We start from the raw sequence: 17,533 nt of genomic DNA, 5'->3' as shown, positions 1-17,533 counted from the left end.
TGAAGAGAATATGAACTGAGAATAAGACAGCAAAGTTAGGTTGAAGCTAGGATATGAAGGACTTAGAATGTCAAGAAGAGGAGTTTGCATTTGGTACTGGAGGTAACAGAATGAGAGCAGTTCATTGAGTGAATTAAGTCACCTTGAGAAGAATGTTTCTTGGACAAAGCACTCCATCAAGATCAACTATTAAAGCATATATTGATTTGGATCTGCATTGGAGAATGATCCATACAGATAGAATATTTTGGAAAATTTAAAGTAAAATTAAAAATTAAAATAATTTAATTCAGAAGCCTTCCCGGATGTCACAGTTGCCTTCATCTAAGGGATAAAGTTGGACTTAGGATTTCATTGCTAAAGGGAATTCCTGGGTAAGAAAACTTTCTGTAATGAAGTTGGTGGGCACCCTTGCTCAATATATATATATATATATATAGATATAGATATAGATATAGATATAGATATAGATATAGATATGTATATGACCTTTGCTCAGGGTCACATGGCTACTATGTGTCAGAGGTGGAATTTCAAACTAGGTTTTTCTGGTTTCAACATCAGTTTTCTATACACAACTTTATGCTGTCTCTAACCTTAATCTAAAGAAATGACTAATGACAGAATTTCAGCTACAATGTCAGCACAAATCTAACCTGTCTTCTTGAAGTCTGTGATTTATTGGGTGAATACAGCTTGACTCATTTCCAGGCTCATCTTGGAGACAGAATTTCAGTGTTGATGCTAATTGAGCCATCATGTCAGTTAACCTCATGGTGTCCTTCTTGGTCCCATGAGCAAATAATAGGTAAAATACAGGGAATGCATGTGAACACCAAACAGCTAACCAGTATTTCACTAGAATATGAATCAAAATTTCTAGCACAATCTTCTGTGATAGGAACATTTTAATTGACATAAGAATAATTTGGAAAAATATTAGGAATACTTTAATTGACAAGAGATGCTAAATTCAGATACTGGAAATGAAATCTCAGGTGTAATTTGATCATTACTATACCAGGATTTCATAATCACAAGTGCATCAGGCTGCTATCATTCCAAGGGACCAGAGCTTCAATATAACACTTGCTCTTGGGATGACTTTTTATTCCCTCCTTTTGAAAATTTTATTTCTTTAAGGCAATGGGGTTAAGTGACTTGCCCAAGATCCTGCAGCTAGTCAATTATTAAGTGTCTGAGGCCAAATCTAAACTTAGGTCCTCCTGACTCCAGGGCTGATGCTCTATCTATTGTGCCACCTAGCTGCCCCTATCCCCAATTTTTTGGCATAAACCACTACTAATCCATGATCTAGATTTAGATTTGGGGAGTAGTGGCTTAGACATCATCTAGACTAACCCCTTTATTCTCAATGAGATAAGAAACTGAATCCCAAAGAGGCTAACTGACTTGCCTAGGGTCATATAGGTTGTAAGTAGCAGAGCAGGAATTTGAACTCAGGATCTCTGGCTTCAAATTCATCATTATTTCTAATGTACCCCCACTATATGTTGGTATCCATTTAACATGATTCCTTCCTATTGAATACCAGTATGACTTACTTCAAGGTTCTATGAATTTATTAGGGTGGGTACATACTACCGTAACCTTAATTTGATGCTTCTTGAATAACTATAGCTAAAAATTTTATAGGTGATGATCTCTAGCCTTAGCAAAGTAGGTTCTCAAATGACACTAGACCTAGACATGAAACATTTCCAGTTTAATAGTCTAGGTTCAGCACAGGTCTTTCTTCTACTGACCTAGCCATTGACAGCCTGGATTCACCCCCATTCCATGATGAGTAGTCATTGAAGGCCTAATAAGGATCCTGAGGCCTGATTCCAGCTCTAGTCTTTCTGAATCCAGGCCAACACTCTATCCACTATGCCTTTTTTAGATGCCTGGGAGGAAAGGATTTCATTAAAAAGATATTAGATATAGGGGTGACATAAACACAAAAAGAGAAGAGAATTTAAGATGAAAAATAGAGGTAAGTGGATAGCCCAGTTTAATTGGAGCATAGAGTTTGTGAAAGGGAGTAGTGTGAGAAGACTAGAAAGGCAAGTTAGTGGCAGATCATGGGGAGGTTTTAGCCATTATTTGGTAAGTATTAGGGAGTCACTACAGATCTTTTAAATAGAGTAACAGAATCAGAATAACATTCGTTGAAGATTATATGGACAGCAATATAAAAGATGGATTAGAGAGAGACAGCTTGGACACTGGAAGACCATCAAAGAGGTTGTTATAAAGGTCTGGGCAAGGTTCAAATCATCAAGTTTGACCATTGATCAAGTGATATGATAGGCACTGGAGGAGATTCATTAAAAAAAAAGACATGATCCCTGCAATCAAGGAGATTACAATTATAATTTAGTAAAGGATTCAAGTTGTTGTTCAGTTGTTTTTGGTCATATCCAAATCTTTGTGAACCCATTTGGGGCTTTCTGGGAAACGATACTAGAATGGGTTGCCATTTCCTTCTCCAGCTCATTTTAAATATGAGGAAACTGAGACAAACAGTTAAGTGACTTGGCCAGGGTCACAAACTAGTAAGTGTCTGAGCCTGGATTTGAACTCATGAAGTCTTCCTGACTCTAGACCAGGTAGGTATTCAATCCACTGTACCACCTACTGGTCTGAAATGCATAAGAAGGGAACACAAACAGCAAAATCACAAACTAAAGCATGGTAAAAAAGAGTCAAGTAAGTAAATGGAGAATTCCCAGGAAGGAAAGAAAATTTCTGGTTGAAGGATCAGAAAAGGTTTCATGGAAAGGAAAGTATTAGTTCTGGGTCCTAAAAGCTGAGTAGGATTTAACTGGTTATCCCTTAAATTTACTCAGTAGGTCTTCCTTTTATTTTTAAATGATTGCTGCTTTACTAGATCCTCTTCTGTGTCCCAAAGCACAGTGGTATGCAACTCTCTTCTTATTAGTAGCAATGAAACCTTACCCTATGTGAGGACATGAGGATGGGGAAGAGTCAGTAAGAGATTAGAGCTCCATTTCTCAGCCAGGCCCCTTTGGGGACTCTCCAAGTGGGAGTTCCCAACCTCCCTCCTCCCCCTCCCCATCAGGACTCTTTAAAAACAGTCCTTTTAGGGGACTCATCAAGTTTTGAGTCTTGTTCAAACATGGAATTGCTCCTGGCTTCTGACTACAAGAGAGAAGATGGAAGAGACCAACTCCACTTCAGGGTATGGAAGGAAAAGACACTGGGAAGATGTGAGTGTAGCCAGCAGTCTCCATCATGTCCCTATATTCAGCTTGTTTCTCTAGAGGCTTCAGGGAACTTTCCCTTTGGTAAGATCTAGGATCCTTTCTTGTTTAAGCTGAGATACATTCTTCTATGTATTTCTTCCCTGGTTTCTGTTTTGCTATGACTTAGATTAATGGCTCTCTTTGCTATTTGCTATGTATATTCATTATGGAATTTTTATTAGGTGGGAAAGGGGTCAAGCTTTGGTATAAAGCTTGGAGGGCCCTATCCTTCCAGAAATGGCAAATAGATCAAAAGTTAGATAAACCTGATCATATCCCCCTAGATGAATAATATTTAGGAGAACATATAGCTGTACTTCTAGCCCAGTTACCTCTTCTCTCTGAGAAGAATAGAAAGTGGAATTTGATTCCTGCTAGAAAGGAGGAGAATAAGTTCAAAGTATCAACCTCCTTTCTTTCCTAGCAGGAATGAATGTTTCCCTTGGAGAAGAGCATAGGGAGAAATGGCTTAGAGATAATTGTCTATTGTGCTACAGACCACACTCAAGGATGGTCCTTGGGTTATGTGAACCTATCCACATGTCGGCTCATTACTACCACACTTATTTGTGATGTTTGTTTTGCATCCTACCCAAAGCTTCCCAGGAACCTTTTGGTTTAAGTTCTGTACTTGAAAGTGAATACCTGATACACAGATCAAGTTTCTGTTTTTATTTTAATTCCTAAAGAGTCAATGAATCTGTAGAGAGTATAATTACATTAGCTGCCAAGAGGGATGAAAGTGAATAATTAAATTGGTCTCAAGTGACAGACAGGAGTCTAAAGAAAGTTTTACATTTGTGGACAATAACATGAAAAGCATGGGGGCTGCCCAAGAACCCAATACAGGGTGATGAATGTACCAGACTTCCTGCTCTAACTTTCAGTGGATAAAAAGCTATTTCATTCATCACTTTTCTCATTATCTTCCTCCTTATACCCAATTTCAATTAAGTCCATGTAATATTATATGTGTTTTACTGAAATAGCAAGGTTCATTTGCAATGTAAAAATTACCTCTATGAACAAGGAGTCTTCCAGAGAGTAGTATAGACAGCCAACAGTGCTAGAGGCACTGGGGGAATGGAACTGGGCTGAAAAGGGGATGAATAATTGATACCTTTTAGGTTTCAGGAGAAGAATTGCTGGGAAAGGAGCCTTTTTTTTCAAATGACCTGTACTGTGTTATCTCACTTTTGACTTGTATTTACTTGCTATCAACAAAACTTCACTGTTGTTTCTAGAAACAACAAATGGCTTATTTTGAAAACTCAAAATTGAAAGTCTTATTTTGAAGTCCATTTGAAAATGTTTTTAGATTGGGAAGTTTGGGGATAGTTAGGTAGTACAGTGGAAAGATCACTTGTCCTGGAGTCAGTAGGAACTGAATTCAAATTCCACCTCAGACACATAATGATTACTTAGCTGTGTGATCTTGGGTAAGTCACTTAACCCCATTGCCATGTTTTTTTAAAAAAAAGGAAATTGGTCTCTGAATGTATGTGCTCATATTTGTCTCTTACTCTTGATTGAACTAGTTCTAATTAGTAAAGACTAGCAAAGAACTTCAGATGTTTGGGCTTTGGGTAACAGAGGAGGAGCTGAGCATAAGCTCCTTGAAGGCAGAGGCTGTCTCATTTTTGCATTTGCATCCATGACCCCTGGCTACCTAGTCCCTGACACATAGGCATTTAACTAAATGTTTGTTGACTGATTGACGTGGCACATGACATTGTAGTGAATGAATGTGAATAAAATGTTAAGCTCAAACCTATATTGTCACAAGATAAACAAGAAAGTTTTGTGATGTACATAAATGCCCCAGCATGGAAATAATATCATTGTTGAAACCTTATATGACAGGTGGTTACAGCCTTTTTGCTATAGGCCCCAGCATGGCCTCTCCATCACTTAATTCAATTTGGTTTTCCATGAGATAGATTCATGAGATTTCTCTCTTCCTAGGTTTCTGAGAGGAAAAGTTAAGAACATCAAAGTATTAAAATTTAAAAAGGGTTTTGACATTTAGTATAAAGATAATTTTTTAAACAGTATTTTCTTTACAAAAACTCTATGAAAGGTTATTGAATATCATTATCCTCATTTTGCAGCAAATGGGTCAACCAAGCCTGGTAGAAGGAAAGTAACAGAGCCAGGGTCACCCAGTTAGGGTCAGAGCAAAGAATAGAAGCCAGCTCTCCTGACTGTATGCCTGGCATTCTTCCTATCCCAAATGTGTCCTATTTCAGATAGAATTCACAGCAGCTCAAGGGCGGTAGCTTCCTCTCCTCCCACTCCCAAGAGTCTATTCTTCCATTTTGGATTTTCCAAGAGGATTTTCCCCCTAATGTTCTCATGTAGGATTTTCCAGAACTACTTTCATAGAAATTCTTTTAATTAGGAGCTTTCTGTAAGGGAATAAAGACCACAAACTTGACCTTGTCACAGTGATAGTTAGAATTCAGCATACATTCAGACAAGTTTAATTGAAATGCCATTTCACATCAATCATCTCTTTAGATCATTTAGTCCTGTCTATAAGAGGAATGGAGCATCTAGACAGCACAATAGGTAGAGTGCCAGATCTGGATTCAATAAGTCTCTTGTTCCTAAATTCAAATCTGACTTCAGACACTTGCTAGTTCTGAGACCCTGGACACATCACTGAATCCTGTTTACTTCAGTTTTTTCAATCTGTTAAATAAACTGGAGAAGGAAATGTCAGACTGCTCCAGTATCTTTGACAAGAAAATTTCATATGGGAGCAGACATTACTCAACACCAAAAAAGATGAATGACAGCTAGGTGATTTTCATAAAGATATTAGAGTGGAGAGGGAAAATCATATGAGTTAATTATAACAATCATAGATGACAAACACTTTAAGGCTTACAAAGTGCTTTGCATATGTTAGATCACTTGATCCTCCCAACAACCCAGTGAGATAGGTGTTATTATTGAATCCATTTTACAGTTGAGGAAATCTAAATTAAGAGAAGTTAGTGACTTGCCCAGGACCACCCAATTAGCAATCTGAAGCAGGATTTGAATGTAGAATTTCTGTAGTCCAAGTCCAGGATACTATCCATTGTACCACCTAGTTTATTTTTAATTCTTTAGGAATGGGGACTGCTCCTATGATTTCTTGGTACTGGGTGAGGAAATTCCCTTAACCTGATTTAAATTGGCACCTTTCCTGCAATTTATAGTCTTAGAGAATTACCTGGATCAGAGGTGACAAACACCCCACACCCTCTTCTCAGAAAATACTCCTCCCCATTAAAATATTTTTTGGGAAATAGTTAACAAAATAAATAAAAATATAATAAAGCATAGATAACCTTACATTTTGACACTAAATTACTATGTGTCTTGCAAGGACTCTTCACAGATTAGTGTCCCTGTTTCTATTTGAATTTGACACCGCTATCCTAGAATACTGAGAGGTTAAATAAATTACTGAGGGTCTCACAGCAAGTTTCAAGCACAGCTAGAACTTCAGCTCAAGTCTCATTGACTTGACGAAGAGTTATCTTTTCATTATACTATGATTCCTTTCAGATACACATACCTCTTTATGTGTGTGTATATACATATATATATATATATATATATATATACATGGATGTGGGTACATATACATTCACATGAGTGTGAATACACATACGTATATGCACATATTTGTGTATGTATATAGATCTATAAATATAACTATAAATATATTGTGCTCATATATGTATATATTTAATTATATAGAGAGACATACACATACATATATGCACATAGATCTATAAATATATATTGTGTTTAAATATAAATATATTGTGCTCACATATGTATATACTTAATTATATAGAGAGATATACACATATGTATATACTTAATTATATAGAGAGATATACACATACGTATATGCACATATATACTCTGATAAGCTTTGAGTACATTTCAGGTATTCTGTTGAATATACTTGGAATAAAATTATATACTTATATGTATGCATCTTGTTGTTTAGTCATTTTAGTCATGTTCAATTCTCTGTGACCCCACTTGAAACTTTCTTGATTAAGATCCAAAAGTGGTTTACTGTTTACTTCTCCAGTTCATTTTTTAGATTAACAAACTGAGGCAAGAAGGGTTAAATGGATCCTCAGGATCACACAATTAGTAAATGTCTGAGACCAGATTTGAACTCAGAAAGATAAGTCTTCCTTATTCCAAGCCCAGTGCTCTATCCACTTTGCCATTTAGAGGACTGCATGTATATGAATGTATATACATAGACATATGTGTATTGTGTATGTGTATACACACACATAGATATATTTCTTTAAAGTTACAAATTGCGTGGGAAACTCATTGGATTCAGAATGTGAGGACCTGGGAATTTCAGTCTTGATGTTTACTAACTGACCTTGGGTAAATTTTTCTGATCTTCATATTTTTTCATTTGTCAGAAGAGGGAGGTTGGACCTGGTGAACTTTATGGTCCCTTACAACATAAAATCTTGTGTTTGATCTTTTATCCTAAAAAGGTCAACTGGAAATGAGTGGTTTGTACTTTACAACCAGACACTGAATTCATGGGCCTGTCAGAAAGAGAAGATTAATTGAACAGTGAGTCCTAAGAAGTGGATCGAGGCATACAAATGTATAAAGAAAATCCACAACAACTTGGTAACCTACTTTTTAAGCCCAATGCTTCCCAGTGCTGTGCTGACTAGTAGATCCTGAAAGAGAGTTGGGGTCTTCCTCACTTATGATCAAGGAGCAGCTTTGTTATCATTATTTTTAATTAAATTTAATTTTCCAGTTACATGCAAAGGGAGTTTTCAACACTCATCCATCTGCAAGTTTAAGAGTTCACATTTTTCTATCATCCTCCCTTCCCTTTTCCCTCCCTGTGGTGGTGAATAATCCATAAAAGTTGTTTATGTACGATTGTATTTAACATTTTCCATATTAGTCCATTTGTGAAAGAAGAATTAGAACTAAGAGAAATAAAAACATAAAAGAGGTTTTAAAAAGTAAATATAATATGCTTTGCTCTGCATTTGGATTCCATAGTTTTTTTTTCTAAATGTGAATGACATTTTCAAAACAGGTCTCTCAGGATTGTCCTTGATCACTGAATTGCTGACATAACACCATTATATATAACATAATATATAACATATAACAATATAACATCCATTATAGTCGATAATCTCACAATGTTGTTGTTAATATGTACAATGTTCTCATGGTTCTGGTCATTTCACTAAGGATCAGTTCATGCAAGTCTTTCCAGGTTTCTCTACAGTCTTGCCAATCATGATTTCTTACAGAACGTTAGTACTCCAAAACACTTACATACCTTGTTCATAGCTTGTTCAGTCATTTGCCAGTTGATGGGCATTCCTCAATTTCCAATTCTTTGTCACTACAAAGAAAGAGTAAGCAGCTTTATTGTTAAGGAAAATTCTTAAATATTAAATTCTTGAGCACATGGAACTGTCTCTGGGCACCATCCAAAAGTATTCAGACTAGAACATCTAATGAAGGACATACCAAACTTTTCTGTCCCATTTAAGTCCATTTTAAGAGAAGATAATGACCTATTTTTAACAAAGGAGCTTTGCATGTATGAGTGTTGCAATTTCATGGCTGTCTGGACTTTGCTGTTTAAATGCATGTATTTATTTCTTTCATTGTTTTGTTTCAATGGCATTCTAGAGTATATTTTAAAATACTGTTTTCTCTCACTCCATTTTTTTCTGGTTTCTAAAGAATTGTGTTCATTAATTTACCTTTGAATTTAGGATGATCATCAACTGTAATATAAAAAAAGTGTCTTTAAAAAGTCTCCCATAATATTCAATGATATTTTAAAAAGTCTTATAAGAATAGCAAAACTCCTACATGATTTTTTAATTTTTCAATAAAAAAACCTAATATCCTTGAAAAAACATCAAATTTTGACTCTATTTGATTACTACAAATTAGCTTGTATTGATCATGAACCTGTGAATGACAAATTATTTTTAAATTATGTTGTACTCATTTGCTCCTCCATTTCATTGTTTTTTATTGTTTAGGAGTAAGGGGAAAGGAGAATTCACGCCTTCCATAACTTGTTAAAAGCAAACCCTGAGGTTTGAAAGAACCTATATCAAAGACATTTATTTTTGGATTCTGGTCCTTTGTAGAAAATTGTTGCTTTTAACACCATGGGGGAAACTATGTATCCTCTTACCTAAGAGAGAATGGAAGTTTGAAGCATTCATTTTTGCTAAGACTACTTAATTCTTCTATTTTTTCTCAGTTTAAACTCCTATGAATTTCAGTGTGATCTGTAAGAATCCAGTGTGATCTGACTCTTCTCTAAAATAAACAAAAGAGCAAGGCATCCTGGACTCCATAACATTCAAGACATTTCCTTTACTACTTGCAATAACTGGTGCCGTGCTGGTCCTTTTATAACTGTATAAACATGTTAACTTTTATAGCCCAATCTGTTAGGCCTGCTTTCTAAAGATCTCACAGCTTTTTGTCCTTTTAATAATAATTATTAATATCATCATCATTGTTATTCAATTCTATATAATTATTTGATGCCGTCCTTTCCCCTTGTCCTAAATAGCCTTGTTTAAAAAAAAAACTGTACAAACTCAAATAGGCCCTATTTCTCCTTCTTCCTTTGATACAAATTTCCTTCTTTTACAGATTAGGACTGACTCCTCTGCCCCCCAGGGACAAGTGGAAGCTTCTTCAGGGAGCAGTGATGGAGCTGAGAATGAACCAGCCCGCCATGTATTCTCTTTTTCCTGGTTAAACTCCTTGAGTGAATGATGTTCATTCCAGCTGCTACCTCTGTCTGCTTGTCTAAGGGGCATTCAGGGGTAGCAGATGATCTAGAGGAAATGAATATAAAGTAGTGAATGAGTGGGACCTCTGAATGAGTTTTCTGCAAAAAGCTTTGATTCCATGTTGGTTACCTAAAATTTAAAGGGGGTACTTTGGGGAACTTGCCACCACAAGGAGAAAAATGATATGATCTTGTTATAATGTTGTAAAAGGACACTTTATAAAGGGTTGTGTGGGTTTTTATGTGTGTGTTTGTGTGTTTGTGAATGCAACAAAAACCCTTAGTGGGAAAATGATAAAAAAAAAAAAAGCAATACGTGTTGGTTTTTTATGAGCATAATAGGTGGTAAATGCCATTTTTCTTTCTAATGATGCCATTGGTCAATGAACATATATTTTGTGTTTAAATATTGGCTTAGCAATTTATTTCCAAGATGCAAATATCATTGACCAAAGTTGTGAAATGCTTCATAAAAAAAACCCTTCCCCCACCATTTTTAACTGTTAAATACTTCTGCTTCTTTATACTTGTAGAATGTCCATTGAATTAGGGACATTTTTTATAATAAAAGACTTTAGGGTTGAGATATATATCATGGGCTAGTATGCCTCTTTCAGTATTCCAATCTCAGGTTTAGATATTCAGGTAATCTGTTCCTTAGTTTGTAAAGGAGACCTTTCAGAAGAAACTCTACTTTCTTACACAACGACTTAAGAGTCAATGTATTATATTGCATAAATATTGCATGGATTTAAACATACTTTTCAAGTCACATTTTGTTTGACACACCACAATGACTCCTTCAGAGCATTCTACTATGTATGAACTATTAAATAAATGTGAATTTTTTAGACTTATAGTCTTATAATGGTTTATTCAATGTTATATCCCATCAGTTTGTTTTATGAAGTCATTAAAGAAATGTATTGACAAGGGAAAGGAGAAGATGCTTCTTCATATAAAGAAAAATTAACTTTGAACTATTAACAAGTCAATCTTTTATACTGTAAGACAATTATGAAATGTACCTAGGCATAGTAATGAAATGTGAAACTGACTTCTTTGGAAATAGTTCATTTTAGGAATGAAAAAAATAGTTTTTGTTCCTGTGTACTTGGAGGATTAGGCTTGGAATGTTTATGAGAATGGAGGACATTTGTGGAGTTTTAGAAACTAAAATTCTTACATAAATTATCTCACTAGAAATAGTTTTGTCAAGTGCCGATTTACATATTACTTTCTTTAATAGTTTTCTGTGGCAATATGCTGCTAGTTTTCTAGTACTAGGAATAGGTATGATTTTAGTTAGCACTTTAGAAAAAGAGATCACTTTAGGTTAAGAAATTTTGATGAAGCAGGGATGAATATACTTTTCTGTTTTGCTAAATTAAAACCATGTTATTTTACAGTAATTCTTGGAGATGTACATCTTTTTATTTCCTTCTCTCTTCATCTCACTCCCCCACACACTCTCCTTTTTTTGCTCTTACCCCACACACAAACCAATCTCAAATATAATAGGTGGTAGATTTTAAAAGCATTGTCATTATGAACCAGTTTTTCATAGCTGCATTTCATAGAACCATGGACTGTCAGAGCTGGAAAGCACCTTCAAAATCTAAGGAAACCAAGGATCCTACATGTGTCCTAAGATCATACAGTTAACTTCTGCATCATTGTAGAAGCCCTTTCTAGTATATGTATTTTATGTAGAAATGAAAACTCGGGAACAATTTTTTCTGTGTTTTCTTTCTGATAAAGGAAATAGGGTGGGAAGGAGAGATAACTCTTTTTTGTGTGTGTAAAAACTCAACAAGAGAAAATATAGATGAACCCACCATAACCTTTGCAGCTTTTATTAAAAATATAAATATTCAACATTCTTTTACACAACCAAATTGACTGAGGGCTGGAAAGATGTTTTATTGTGACAATGTTTACAAGAAAAAAAACGATTCAGAAAACTTACAGGATTTCCCCAACCAACCACCCTGAGCCCAGGGAGAAAAGCTTTCTTTTTGACTTTAGAACACAACAACCTTAAGTAGATGACTTTCCTCTGCTCCTTCAAAACGTTTCTTCAAAAGTCTACACCTGTACTAATCACACCACTAGAATAAATTGGAGATGGAAAATAAAATTACAAAGAACAATTTTCTTGTTACTGCACTTAAATATACTTGGTGCATGCTAATTAAGGGATATATAGGATCTCTCAGTGTACATCCTCTATGTGTCAAGCTATATAAAAATAAACAAATGATATCAGAGCAGCACTATGGTACAGAATACTGTAATTTTTTTTTCTTTTTGTGCTAAATGCAAAATCTCTTTGGCAAAACGGGTTGTCTCACTTTCCAATAATCTCCATCAATTTCCTGTTGCTGTGAGCTTGCTGAGCTAACTGTTCGGCCCGGGCCATTTCTAAGACTTCTCGGAGAAGGTGGAAAGTCAGATCTAGGGAAATGGGAGGTTCTTCTGAACGCTTCTCCCTCTCCATCTCCTCCCGCTGCTCACTGTAGGTATTCTCAGCTCCTCCCTCCCCCAGACCTGCCTGGCTGTCCAAGGAACGCTGCGGGAGCTGCAGGTGCTGGAGCCGCTGGACTGCCCCCCGGAAAAAGTTGGAGACGGAGACATCGGGAGAGAAGTGGTTACCAGGGTTGCCGCCAGGGGAGGAGGAGGAGGACAAAGAAGAGAAGGAAGCAGCGGGGTTCTTGTTGAGGTTGCCCAAGCGCAGGAAGTATTCTTCTCCCATCCGGAGCAGGAGAGGCAGGGGCTGCTGCTGATTCGGTGGCGGCGGCGGCTGGAAGAAGTCCAGGGGCTGAGCTGCGGACCCCATGGACGACGCAGAACCCTTACTGATGAGAGCTCTGCATTCTTGGCAGGGCAAGAGCGTAACCAGCAGGATCCCGGTAGACACAAGAAGCTGGAGCTTCATGGTCCGGGCGCTGATCTATATAACACAAAGAACAAGGGGATAGGAGGGAAGAAAAGATCAAAAAAAAGAGAGGAAAGGGAGTAAGGAGAACGAGGGTGAAAAAGAAAAGGAAAAAAAGAGACTTGCAAGGTAAGAAGTTTAACAGAGCTTGGAGAAGGAACTCCATGTCCGTCTCCGTGACTTTCTACACACTTACACAACAGCTCAACACTGCGCAATGCAACACATTCAGTTCATGCATCAGCCTCAGCCAGACCTGGCGAAGAGCGTCTCTAAGCGAGAGATGGGCGCTGTCCTCGGTCCTGAAGCTTTGATCGCACACAAAGGCAGACCTGGACTTCTGTGGACTCCAAGCTCGCTGAATTGGTTTTCTCCCCCCCTTTTTTCTATGTCAGATGCCCGAAGGAGCGGCCCCAGAATGTGTTTTTCCCCACAGTATAATCCCAAAGACTGTATCCACTGAGGACAACTGCTGGGATGAGCGCGATCAAAGAGGCGTCACATGCTCTACTTTTCTGGATGTGAAATAAAGAGGGAACTTTTTGCTAAAACTAAGTAACTTAAGTAGCCGCAGACTCTCACTTTCTTCTCCTCCTTTCCCACCAGGTTCCTGCCCCATCCTCCCGCCCTCAACCAGAGACTCCTTTTCTTATAAGTGAATGTAAAGCATTTGGGACATTTTGGTGATGGAAAACATCCTTTTGGTTTGTGGGTTGTTGTTTTGGGGAATAGTGTTCTTTGTAAGATAGCAGACACTATCAGAAACATATAGAGGCATAACCTGCACAAACACAAGCACACACAAAGACACATTTCGATCAAAGAAGGGTGCACAGAGCATACACCTAGAGGAGGGGAAAGTTTTCAGTGAGTCTGAAGCCCTGTACCAGGTTTCTTCCTACCTTCAAAGTCGCTTCTGCAAATGAGCGGGATAGCTGACGCCTCTCAGCTCCGAGAGGGAGGAGACTGAAGCTTTTCAGGTGCTCCTTCTGTGTCTGAGTCGTCTCGTCCTCGAACTTGGGATCAGATTTTCTTCTAATCAGAGCTTGGTTGCGGGACTTTTATAGCTTAGACCCTCTTATGGAATCACGCAGTACTTGCCTAATAAGCTGACGCTTTCTTGACAGCTAGATTGCGTGCTCGATCTGCTCCTGAATAAATCATGGGGTCCTTCCGAACAGCAATGGGCAAAGTTTTGCTATCACAACATAGAATCTCACATCCAATTATATCAACAGATATTTATCGCCTCCTTGGTGACGTCAACCATCCCTAAATTGGAAGAGCTGCTCATGACTTGGCCATTGACAAAAAAACTTGAATGAGATTTCCCAAGTGTGAAAAGATACTGACCTCTTACTATGAATTCGCTAAACTGGAGGTAGGAGAACATTTGGAGGAGTGGGGCAGAAGAAAGGATGGGAGGGGGGGTCAGCAGTAAAATTACAACTGTGAGTGCTTTACTCCCTCTCCCTTTCAGCATTTGAAAGTATTCCTTTGCGAATTTAAAAACTTCCCATCTTTTCCCAGCTTAGAGAGAAGATCAGGAAGATAAACTTGCTGGAATATCCAGCATCAACTTCTGACATTCCTGATAGACTGTTGAAAAATATTATATTCTCAAGTCAAGATATATTTCATTCCAACTATAGCTTGGGAGATGAGACAAAATTGCTGAAAAATGCCCAGAGTGAATGAAGTGAATGACAGATAACCTGGTTCATAGTAAGAGTCATGAGTTCTCTTGAAATTCCACTGCTTTCTCTAGAGGAATTTTTAATGTCTATTCATTACTAAATTTCTTGATCCTATCCAGTTAGGGATTAACTAAGCAAAAGATAGGCAGAGAGATAAAAATGCATCTTTCTACTCTGTGTAAGTATACTTATACATATACATACACACAAGTTTATATATGTGTGTATATTTATATATGTGTGTGTATATATACATATATATACCAGACAGGTGGACAAACATGACTGTTTCACTATCAACTCCCAATCTGTCCTCAACCTTTAGTAAGATTAAAGGCAAGATATGGAGCTGTCTTTGTAAGCAGCTGGTCATTTTCCATATAAGCAGTATGATTTTAAACACAGGTATCATTCCCCAAATGATGGCAAACTCAAAATTCCCAAAAGAAAGATATATTAGAGGAAGGTAAATTATTTCAGTAGGACTTCTATTATTAGGTGCACTATGAGTGTCTAGTAAAATAAGATTATATGCCTCAGCATTATAAATGAAAAATGTTTGTGGAATTTAAATGAATTTTGAACTAAATTTATACTATCATATCTGTGGGTGCTAGACATTTCTACTCAATCCACTGATTTCATCTCAGTAAAGTTCCTTTTTTTGGTTTTTGCAAGACAGTGGGGGATGGGGGTTAAGTGGCTTTTCCAAGGTCACACAACTAAGTAAGTAATGTGTCTGAAACTAGATTTGAACTCAGATCTTCCTGAATCCAAGGCCTGTGTCCGATAGGACACTGCAAACCTAGCTGCCCTTATGTAAGTTACTTTTAAGTATATTGTTGCATGTTAAACCCATAATTCTAGATTGTGATGTCTGAATCAATTCAGTTTATAGATAATCCCTGTAGTTGTTTATCCATAATTTCTACAATCCTCCTTTATTTTCTTTCTGCATCTTCCTCCCAAGTTGAAATGATAAACATTTTATGTTTAATTTATCCCACATATTTAATACATTTCAGGTTATAATTTTCAGAGGGGGAGAGAGAGAGAGAGAGAGAGAGAGAGAGAGAGAGAGAGAGAGAGAGAGAGAGAGAGAGAGAGAGAGAGAGAGAGGAGGGATGGGGAATGAAAGAAAAGAGACATAATGAAGGAGAAAATGGGAAGGAATGAAGGAAGGATGTCAACAAACATTTTTTAAGAACTGGTATATACCATCAAACAACTTTCTTTCTTTTTTTGCAAGACAACAGAGTTACATGACTTTCCTAAGGTCATACAGCTAGGTAATTATTAAATGTCTGAGCTCAAATTTGAACTCAGGTCCTCCTGACTCCAGGGCTGGTGTTCCCACTGCACCACCTAGCTGTCATCTAGCTAACTTGCTTTCTCAATGTGGAGGAGTGGGGTGGGAAGAAAGGAGAGAATTAGGAACTCAAACGTTTTAAAAATGAATGTTTAAGCTTGTTTTAATATGTAACCAGGGAAAAATAAAAATAAAAATATTAAAATAATTTTTAAAAAAAGAACTCCTATTTGTCAGAGGTGCTAGAGATTCAAATATATCAAAAGCTTAGGCCATGTCAAAGTGTGCATTTTAATAGGAGAGACAATATGCCCCCCAAAATTATATAAAGATATATATATATATATATATATAATGCTAATAGAATAAAGGTACTAGCAATGGAAAGAAGAAGGAAAGGCCTCCTGAAGAAGATGGGATTTGATCTGATAAAAGAAACTAGAGAAGCCAGGAGGCAGAAGTTAGGAGGGATAGCTGATGGAAAAGGCACAGAGTCAGGCATGGGAGGAATGAAGGAAGGAAAGGAGGAAGGGAGGGAGGAAAAAAGAAAAGAAGGGAAGAAGGAAGGAAAGGAGGGAGTAAGGAAGGAGGGGATCGAGGGAGGATGAGTGGGAGGGGAAAAAGAAGGAACTAAGGAGAAAAGAAGGAGAGGTTGAGGTGCCAAGTTCATTAGCTTGAATCTTTTCTCATTGATTGATAGTGATTTTTCAATCAATATTCCTTGCCTGTGTGGTTAATGAGAGATTGAGAGAAGAGAAAATATTGTTTGGGGATTTCCAGATTCAAGAGGGAAGATTTATTAAGATTCTTTTCCAGGAGAGGGACCAGAAGAGTAATCAGTCTCCACCAATGAGGAGAGTGTTATGCAAATAAGCTTTGAGCCTTGGGCTACAGAAAGAAAGAAGGGGGTGGGGGAAGAAAGATGGATACATGGACACCTTGTTTTCTTGAGCCTGCAATTGGTGTTTCCATTTCAAAGCTGGTTTCATCAAGAGGAGTAAATTGAGAGGTTGTGTAGAATAGGAAAGACTTGAATTATCATATATTATAATATTGTAATATAATCTTTTGTATTTTAATGGGAGATTGTTATGCAAAGAGAAAATTCTGATGCATTTCCCATGTTGGTAGGAAAGCTTTGGAGTTCATTATACAGACACTTTTTCAGAGTATGTTGTTGTTTTTAATAGTAATAGAAGGTTTTACTGCTATTTGTTTAGACTGAAGAGCATTACAACTTGTTTTTATCACAGAATTATAGAATCTCAAAATTGGGAGATGCCTCAGAGCCATCTAGTCCAACCCAAGACTAGACATGAACAAGAATCCTTTATAACATCATTGACACATGCTCAAGAAGTCTTTGCTTGAAGACTTGCATGAGAAAGAAATCATTACCTACCCAGGCAACCCATTCCACTTTGGGAAGGTCTAGATTCTGAGGGAAATTGTTCCTTACATAGAGCAGAAATC

General features: G+C 37.1%; 2 protein-coding genes across 10 annotated transcripts in view; one reads left to right on the top strand and one right to left on the bottom strand.

Annotated features, from left to right (window-relative positions):
* Window positions 1-15,770, top strand: part of TRIM55 (tripartite motif containing 55) — an 89,125-nt gene extending 73,355 nt beyond the window's left edge. For 3 of the 9 annotated variants that reach the window (XM_074207047.1, XM_074207048.1, XM_074207052.1), the window contains one exon: window positions 9,975-15,770. In XM_074207047.1, the coding sequence (XP_074063148.1) occupies window positions 9,975-10,100 (126 nt within the window). In that variant the 3' untranslated portion in view covers window positions 10,101-15,770. The other 6 variants (XR_012472503.1, XR_012472502.1, XM_074207046.1 and 3 more) reach the window with 6 other exon arrangements.
* On the bottom strand, window positions 12,467-13,054 carry CRH (corticotropin releasing hormone). Its single transcript, XM_074207056.1, has one exon. It carries the CDS (start codon window positions 13,052-13,054, stop codon window positions 12,467-12,469), a length of 588 nt encoding a protein of 195 aa, XP_074063157.1.
* Window positions 15,771-17,533: the final 1,763 nt, after the last annotated feature.

The sequence above is a fragment of the Macrotis lagotis genome, chromosome X, assembly GCF_037893015.1.
Source record: "Macrotis lagotis isolate mMagLag1 chromosome X, bilby.v1.9.chrom.fasta, whole genome shotgun sequence".
Lineage (NCBI taxonomy): Eukaryota > Metazoa > Chordata > Mammalia > Peramelemorphia > Peramelidae > Macrotis > Macrotis lagotis.
Note: the sequence above shows the minus strand (reverse complement) of the source record. Positions and strands in the feature narration are given on the sequence as shown.